General features: G+C 44.8%; 1 protein-coding gene across 2 annotated transcripts in view; it reads right to left on the reverse strand.

Moving 5' to 3' along the window:
* gprc5ba (G protein-coupled receptor, class C, group 5, member Ba) overlaps positions 1 to 8,521 on the reverse strand; it is a 13,825-nt gene extending 5,304 nt beyond the window's left edge. For both annotated transcript variants that reach the window (XM_026324838.1, XM_026324837.1), the window contains exons 1-2: positions 7,271 to 8,521; positions 35 to 1,066 (exon numbers count right to left, since the gene is read on the reverse strand). In XM_026324838.1, the coding sequence (XP_026180623.1) occupies positions 35 to 1,064 (1,030 nt within the window). In that variant the 5' untranslated portion in view covers positions 1,065 to 1,066; positions 7,271 to 8,521. The remainder of the gene's footprint in view (positions 1 to 34; positions 1,067 to 7,270) is intronic.
* Between the last annotated feature and the right edge of the window lie 1,034 nt (positions 8,522 to 9,555).

Raw genomic sequence — 9,555 nt, forward strand, 5'->3', positions numbered from 1 at the left:
CCTGTCTGCTTTAAAGTATTGTATTGTACAGTACCTGCAGTGTTTTCATCATTGTATCCGTAGCCCTGGTTTTCCACAAACTGCCTGTGAGAGAGAGGGATGTCTTCGTCAAAACTGGTCTCTCTCATTCTTGTCGAGTTCTGGGAGGTGTCAAAGTAATCTGGGGCAGTGGGCTGTGGTGGGGGTCTTAAGCAGATGTGGGATTCAGGAATGGCATGGAAGATCAGCAGCAGCCAGCCCTGAGCCACTAAAGCAATGGCCAGTGTTGGATCATTCCAGTCTGGAGACCTCCCCAGCCAGACATTGCCATACAGATAGAAGCCCACCCAGGCCACCCACAGCAGCACTGACAGCAGGCAGGTCACCAGCAGCCAGATGGCATTGCAACGCCACTGACGTGTCTTCCCACACAGGGCCAGGGAGGCGGCTGTCAGCGCAGCTAGTAGTAGGGCTAGGACATAGCTGCAGGCTAGTGAGAAGTCCAGCGGCAGGTACTGACAGGCTGCTCTTCCCTCCCTCAGCACGGTCAGAAGTAGCCACTCAGCAGCAATAATGCCCTGCACAGCACTCAGACCCAGTGCCAGGCCTGTCAAGGCGCAGCCACCTGGGCTGCGGCGCTCCCGGCCCAACCTGCGCAGACGGACACCCTGTACCAGCAAGCAGGAGAAGCAGATAGCAAAAAGTAGACCCCAGAGGGCCCTGTGGAGCAGACATAACGACTCATCCTGCTCTATCAGGTATGCAAAGCTCAGGCCGAATAAGCCAAGGATGCCAAGGAGGAGCAGGAGGATGGGTCCCACACCACTGCGTTTCTCAGCCTCACTGATGTGGCGTAACCGGCACAGAAGGACTAGGGCTAGCAGGATAGCTGCCAGTACCCCACCAGCAGCCACCGATTCCACAGCCACTCCCCATATCGAGTCCAGATCACAGAGAAGGGTGTAGGGACGCACAAGGCCCCAGCCACAGCCTCTAGGGAGAGACTCTGAGTCCTCAAAGTCTTGACTTCTGGCACGATGAGCAACAGTCAGCAGCAGCAGGAGTAGGACCTGGAGGAAAGCCATCCCTGAGGAATCAACAGAAAAGAAGACAGAGAGGAATATGATGTGGAGAGTAGGGGCCAAAGAGGGAACATGGAGAAAGTCAAAGAAATGGACAGAAAGGAGGGAGACAACAAAAAAAGAGTGAATCATTCTGATCACAAAGCTACAGAGCTGAGCAGCCTGCAAGGGACAATGCAGACAATTGGCCATTGCTGTTTTAGACATAAAACAAAAGCCAGTAGTTCATGTGTAGTGCATGACTGAAGCCTTTTCCAAACAACAGAACACACACCAAACTGTATGACCAATGGTAGCCTATAGCTGTGCCTGTTTATATTTTTAAAGGCTTCAGGATTTCATTTTGTTGCAAACAACCAACAACACACAGGGCAGATAAATACCTAGAAACCCAGACAGGCCCAAATGACCTGTCATCAGTTCATTCGCAGAGAGTTAAGGTCCAAATCAGAGCACCTACAGTTTTCCTAGAGGGAGTTTTAGGTGCATCATTTGTCCAGTCTGGCTCAGTGAATTGGCTGCCAGAGCACTGACATGAAAGCTGCAGCATCATGCATTTTTTCATGAAAAAAAAAAAAACAGATACACAGAAAGGAACTCGTACATACAAGCAGCTTGTCTCACTAGCAGCCATCTAGGGGCATCTACCAAGACGTGAGATGATGCATTATACACTGCCACAAAAATACACAGTGCCTGAAGCACAAGTACAAATGCCTGTGTACTTTTGAGAGAAATGTCCCACTGAAAAAACAACAGCAGTGTACAAAATCAGTGCTGTCTGTCTTTTTCTTTATTCATCAGAACTGCCAGACAACCACACACACACAGCAGTAGACATTCCTTTGTGTTATTGAGGTCTTTGCTGGGATGATCAGTGCTGTCATTTCACCTGACAAGCTGTGTGTTTTATGGAGGACTGGTCTATATTTAAAGTCAATACTAACCCACACTAAACATACACACTAAAACACATCTTCTTGCCACGTTACTGTCAACTGTATCTCCACTACATTGCTAAGCTTTTAGAAAACATGAGTGTGTTAAACAGTCTGCTTTCATTGTTTATTTCAGAGGACTTCAGTCTTGCTGCAGTTCAGACACTAGAAAACCTCCTGATGTCCACAAGACTGTAGCACAATATTTACATACCACATAAAGGACACTGGATATCCCCAGCTTCATATTCGCTCTCCATGCCAGTAAATTAGAGAGCTACATCGTTGGACCATTAGGAAAGACTGCTAGATTTAAACACACACCAGGCAGGGCTGCAGGTTACACACAGACCTTACAGCATGTAGCTTTTAAACGGGACAGATGAGGAGACAGATTGTAGCATTAATTTTCATCCTCGATCTCATGTACATACAAACACTGCTGGCATAGCTGGTTGATCCATTTACTTTCAAACTTTTGATGTGTCTCTCCTTGTATCCATTTAAAAGAAATATTTTTAGATGGCAGTTGTTTACAATGTGTGAAATATCATTAATTATTGTTCTTCCTCACGCCTCTTCAGACCTCCTCGTTACTTTTCCTCTCCCTCATTTGCTGCTGTTATTTCAGTCTGTTCTTTCCTGTCATCTCCTTCCCTCCTTTTTGCAGCAGCTCACAGCCACTAGTTATTACTGGTCTACATTAACATCAGTCAGTGCTTACAGAAGGATGAGTCACCAAAACACACAAAAACACAGCGCTTTATACACACACATAAATGCCTCACATTGCCATGCATACCTGCAGAAATGACACAAAAACAGATGTACACTCCTGATGATCTCAAGCCTGGTCCAAACATCATGTTGTTTTTGTTGTGGATATTTATGGTAGAGGAGACCAGGAAAGAAGGGTTAACTTGTCCTTAAGAAGTGTCATGATGCTGCTCATCTGTATTTTTGTGTATGTTTTTGCCACCTTCTTAGTCACTTCCTAATGACAGAGCACGTAAACCACACATTTGAGACAAGTGCACATTCTCAACAAGAGTCTGTAGCTTGTGTCCTGCACGCTAGTGATCTTTTCACTCACTCACCCTCTCCCCCATCACTCCCTCTTGCACAGATGGTTGCTCTGGTTGTTTTTTTGTGTGTGACTTGGCAGACTGGTGAGCTGAAGGCAGCACAGTGGCTACAATCACATGTATGCAGTCAGCCAGAGGTGTATGTGCAAATTCTCACATGCAAACATACACAACATACGGTGCATAACACACACCTGCACCACACATGCCACACATTGGAATCATATGCTTTGCCTCTTGCTAACATGAGTCGTGAAAAGAGAGAGATTGAGAGCTCCTGGCCTTCTGCTTTGTGCAACACAGAGGATGCTGCCGCCTTCTTATCCCCCCTCCCTCCCATCTTTCTAGACATGTTTCGCTCTCTGTCACTCCCGCTCCATGCAGCCATTTCTGTCCTCCCTCCATTTAAAATTCTCCATTCTGTCAGATTTCAATGCCACCTCTCCTCCAGAGCAGCCGGCACGGTCTCATGTCTCCGCTACATTTGAAGATGTGCTGTGAAAGATGAACCCCACACACCTTCCCCCCTACATTTTCTCCATATTTTCACCCCTCACTGTTTAATCCCAAATACACCCATCTTCCTTCCATTTTGGCTTCTCTTTCTTTCCTTTCCCATTATCCTCCTCCCTCACCCCCACTCCCTGCCCCCCCCCTTGCCTTTATTCTTCCTGTGTATCTTATGTAACTGGGGGAAGGATCCAGCTTCTGCCAGTTCTCCTGCATGGCTGCTGTTTCTCAAGCATCATCTTCTTCAGTGCCAAGCAGCCTGCTGGCACTCGAAGGTCCATCTTAGTTTTGTATTCTGCACGTAGCAGCTTTACATGAATTCATGCTGCACGTGTCACCCTCTCTGTCACGTACGCACTCACATATACACAGACTGGCACAATGCCCATGTGTGCTGGCTCTTTTTGCATGTAAATATAACATTCAGTTTGGTGGCATGTATTATGCATGTGTGTCTGAAGATGCCACATTCTCACACAAAGCTGAATGTATGCAGCATGCATTCCTTATAGCAGTGCTGTTCACGCACAAGAGGAAAACAGGCATGAGAGTGCAAATGTGCAGCACTGCAGTCATTCAAATGTGCTTCAGGCTGCCTCCTATAATTATCAGACATAGCACACAACCAGATGCTGTCTAATTACAGCGGTGGTAATTGGGAGGATTATTGCATTTTGACAATTTGCTTCAATTCTCATTTTTTATCCTACTGTTTTATTCAGACTATTGAGACAATAAATGGCATAATTTATGTGCGTCTATATGAGTGTGCAGATATATGGCTGGAAACACACTGACCCAGCTGCTGAGGTGAGCAGGTCATTTGCAAGTTCCATGCTGGCATCTGTTTGCTGATGATGCCATTTGTGACTCTGGCCTTATGTAAAGCTAACAGTCTCCTTTTTGACAGTGCATAAATTTACATTTTACACCAGTAGCTGGGATTACACAAACCCTGTCTAGAAGTCCTGTCTGTGTATGAGATTTTCTTTGGATTAAAAATACATCCGTTCTTCTAAAGGCTATATGCTCTAAAAGCTAAGTTTGCATTTGAAGGCATTGCTGAAAGAATGTTTTTCTCAAACTCTCTAAGCTTCCTCTAAGTGAAAATAATTGGCTTGAAGCGTGGTCTTTTTTTCTGATTCATGTTTCTCGTTTGGACAGCCGGTCGACTCGCAGATCTCCTTCTTGCCTACATTTATACTTCTAACATTTCTAACATTTAAGATTTGCTGTTTGGAAAAACGCAGCTTCTGTTTTAGCTTGGACAAAGAGCTGAAACTGAAAAACAAAACAAGTCTTTTTCAATGTAACCAGTGACACACTTTTATCCAGAACACCAGAGTGCTCTTCAAGAACCCTTTTGACAGGACACATGGTTGTTGTACTTCTTAACTTTAAGAATCTCTGTGCATTTTTTTTTTTACTCTTTTATACTTTTCTTTACTCTTTATTTTTTTACTCTTCCAGTGTAACGTTACCAATCCCTCACAGCTGGTCATAACAGAGAAAAAAGGGGATAAAATAAGGATAAAGAATAAGAAAGGAGTGGAGAGGCAGTAGATTTGAAGGTATATGATGTATGCGTGTGCTAAAATATTGGAAGGAAGTAGGTGAGCACAGGTAGAAAGTAGAGTCACATGACAGGAGAAAACAGGGCTAATGGAAAAAATTAGATGATATTGAATGGTGAAACTGAAAAAAGGGTTATCCATTTGCTGCATTGGCCTCCTGGGTGTCATCAAGTAACTGACAGTTGAACAGTTTTCCTCAGCCTTTTCAGACATCCCTGGCCATCCTAATTAGGCATCATTACCATATGATTGGGCTCACAGCAAAACCATATGCTAATTGGCTTAGCAATTAACAGTACCATTGTTTAATCTCAGCCCTTACACTCCTCCCTCTGCCCCCTTTTTCTTGCTACATCAACAACTGATGGGGTGATCAGTCAGATGTGAAGGCATCCCCAAACCAAAAATGCTCCCTGAAACCACATAATGTAATATCAGTAAGCAGCTTCTGTTATAGATAAAGTATTGGTATGAATGGTCACAGGAGCAGAGTTAGATCAGATTTGGTTAGAGAGTATGATAATGATCAGGTGAGCAGCCGGATGCATGGAGGAAGAATTGGAGGGAGCCTTGTGCCTTGAGCGTGTGTGTGTGTGTGTGTGTGTGTGTGCGTGCGTGCGTGCATGTGTGTGTGTGTGTGTGTGAGTGTGAGTGTGTGAAAGAGAGAGAGATAGTGTGTGTGAGGGAGGAGGGGTGGGAGTACGATCAGATGCACAAATTAAAGGAAAAGCAGGGTCTCATGCATGTGAAATCTGCACTGCAGGTCATACACATTTTGTCATATGTACATAACGAGGCAGCGCACACACACACATACACACACACACACACACACACACACACACACAGTCATTCAAACATGGTACATACGGCAGCAGCCCTGAGGAGATGTAGCATCCTCTTTTCCCAAGAGGAAGCTCCTGACTCACGAAAGTGCAGCCTGAGAATAAACAGCTCCACTCATCTCAATATTGATTAATGATGGAAAACAGAACACTCCAAAATAGGCCCAGGAGCTTTTTGAGTACACAAATACTGCACTGACAGTGGCTCAGGGCTCATGTTTCATCTATCTATTAACCAAAACAAAATCAATCCATCAATTGACATCTTTTTCCATCCAAACTTCCTTTGTCAGGTTGATATTTGACTGCACTTTCTTATCAATCTAAACAACCTCTCCAGGGCCCTGCCTCCTGATTATGAGCCCAGTTTAGGAGGGACATGTCTCCTAAAGGGGACACCCTTGGTTGTAGCTGACTAAGGAGGAGCTTAGTGCAAACACACTTTAGAGAATGCTCTTTTTTCTCTTCTTTTTCAATCTCCCACCCCCTCCTAACAATACAGCCACATGGGAGGGTCCCTGGGGGGTTCCAGAACAGTGTTTGTTTGTGGGGGCAGCAGTAAGACCATTGTTATTGATGTGTGTGTGTGTGTGTGTGTGTGTGTGTGTGTGTGTGTGTGTGTGTGTGTGTGTGAGTGAGTGAGAGAGAGAGCCAAAAATAAAGAATGACATCTAACCTCTAAACTAAAGAGCAGAGCAGTGATTGACAGTCCTAAAATATGCCAGTGTATTGTGCGCAGCTACTAAAAGAGAGCAGCGTTTTGATTCTCGTGAGAAAAATGTGCCACAGCCAATCAGTCATTAAATTTCACACAGGTCAAAGTGCTCTATGGTCACATCTGTACTTAAGCTTAGTATGGTTTTGTCAAAAGCCCCTGAGGCCAGTACCATGTATGGTACTGGCCTCAGGGGCCTGTGCGTAAATGTGTATTTGTGGAACATGTCTATATCACTGCGTGCCCTTTCTGCTACACACCTTTGCATTTGGTGCATCGCCATCGCCTTTTCCCCAGAGCTGTCAGTGATGCAACTTCCACCTCAGTGGTGATAACCCCCAAAATATCCTTATTACAACGCAAACAGAGAAATGCAGTCAACCGATATCCCCTGTGGCTTATGCATTATATATATATATATATATATATATATATATATATATATAAATAAATATATGTCTATGTCACGCACACACGTCCACAGTGATGCTCCCCATTTTTGTTAATCAGCATACTATTGCTTCATGATGAAAGGCACGTACCTTTATCGATGTAAACAAATCCGATCGAGAGCGAAGGCAGATGCACAGCTGTCAGGTAGAGGAGACAAAATAGAAATGTCACATTTCGGAACAAGCACCGCTTGTTGTGTTTGCGTATTCTCTGTCCATCCACATGTACACGATCAGACCAGATGATTCCTCCTGCTCCAGGTTTCAAACCAGAGGAACCCGGTTACTCAGCCCGTGTCCGTTGTCCTCACAGGCAGAATGGTCCTGACAACGGGAGAGACAAAATCCAGCGGGGTGTCGGGATTAAAATGTGGAAGAGATTCTCTATCGTTTTCCCCTAAATCCTTTGTTAAGCGGTGCGCATCTTTGACTTTCACTCCGCACCGTTGAGGGAGCATTCAACACAATGAATAAAACGCATAGTGAGTGAAAATCCTGTGCTCTGCACAAACGGTCCACCCAGACCACCCGGATCCCCTTCTCCTGCTATCGCACTGATTATGTCGCTGAATGTCCGAGCTGTCGCTCACTGCTCCCCGGTGCACATCTTCGGACTGAATGCATCCCCAAAACTGCGCTTCGCAAAACGTGCGTAAAGATAATCCCTCTCCCTACACACGAGCACAGAGAGAAAGTGACAGCTCTCCAGAGCCGCCACAGTCCACACTGAGCCGCCTCTGTCCTCACTCTCTTCAACCTTTTTTGTCTGGCCGATAAATTAATGTGTGTCTGACCGGGGATCACCTTGTTAAACTCCTTCTAAACGCACAGCGGCTCTGTAACACACACGCGCGCGCGCGCAGCCCTCCTAAATCTATCCCCTTGTTGCCACTGTCATAGACTCACAAGTTGGACTTCTCTTGTTCTTTACGCGATAGTTTTCTCCTAATTTACCTCTCAAAGTCATGAAAATATGGAAAATACAATGCCAAGTTAAATTCTGAAACCTCCGGTTACACCTTTCAGAATAAAGTTTTTAAATTAGACCAATTAAACCATAAACTGTGCCGCCGTGCTAGAGGAAATATTCCACTAATAAATATTCCACTAATATGTACCAGCTGTCATGCTAATGTTGAATAGTTTCACATTTTAAATACTTGCCTATCTTCTTCTATAAGCCATTGCATCGTTTTCCTATAGTGGCACACCGATTCTCTTATTTTGAAAGTAATCTGTCCTTTTTCCGGGGATTAGTTTGGTCATCTCCGCGATCTTAACACAGTCCAAACTGCTGTGATGTTTATTATTTCTCCTTTGCGTCACATGCTTGTCGCCTCAGCTGCTCCAGTCCATCTACTAAGGAGAGGAGGTGGTTCAGTGGTGAATCCAACACTACCCTCACCATCTCCACCCCCCACTTGGATTCCCATCCTGCCTTTATCCTGGTGCATGATGTGAGCTGATAGACATGATGTGTGGCAGTGTTGTCACAAAGGTTTTAGCACTATTGGCTCAGACAAGCAGGATTGGAGTCTGGCATCCATGGTACCTCTGCCCAGGTAGTCATTCTGTTGTGCAATGGGCTACTGTCTGAAATCTTATCAGCCCATGGACGTGCAGACCCTTCTTCTTCATTCCCTGATAATATTAGGTCTCACTTTATAGGATTGTGAATAATCCAGTGATTTCAGGGTGCTAATCTACACTTTAGTGTAGCCAACAACCAGTCACACCCACATCCTGCATGGGAATTGCCCACTCAAGACCTCTTTCCTCCACTTTCCCTTTCACACATATAGAGGCATAAATACATGCAAAATGAGATGACGTGGGCTCCAGGCATTAAGGAGGCGTATCATATAGAACGGCAGCTGAGGATGTGAGACTAATCTGACAGGTGCAGGCTGGGAGTGACAGCATGGGAAGTGGGGGAGGAGGAAGAGGAGGAGAAGGAGGGGAAAATGCCTGAACCAGGGGCGCTTGATGATTCTTCCACTTAATCAGCAGACAGACTCAGGTAGTACATCATCAATACATCCTCATTCTCATCATCTTAAATGAGCAGGGAAAGACTGTGCACAGGAAAGGGCATCATTGCACTATCATACATAGTTAATCACAGCTAATGGATTTGGAAGAACATGTTACTCTAAACACCTCACCAGTGTAGGATAATTGTGTAATTAAGACATTTTATTAGGCTGTTGCAGTTGTATTACTGTGTGGTTAGTGAGTGTGTAGCTGGCAAGATAAATTAAATAGACATTTTGAACCACAGTGGTCCATTGGAAGGCATATGTGTGAGACAGTTATTTCTGCAGAGGCTCATCTCACTGATTTAGAGGTACAGTTTGATATTTTAGACAGTATAA

The sequence above is a fragment of the Mastacembelus armatus genome, chromosome 8 (genome assembly GCF_900324485.2).
Source record: "Mastacembelus armatus chromosome 8, fMasArm1.2, whole genome shotgun sequence".
Lineage (NCBI taxonomy): Eukaryota > Metazoa > Chordata > Actinopteri > Synbranchiformes > Mastacembelidae > Mastacembelus > Mastacembelus armatus.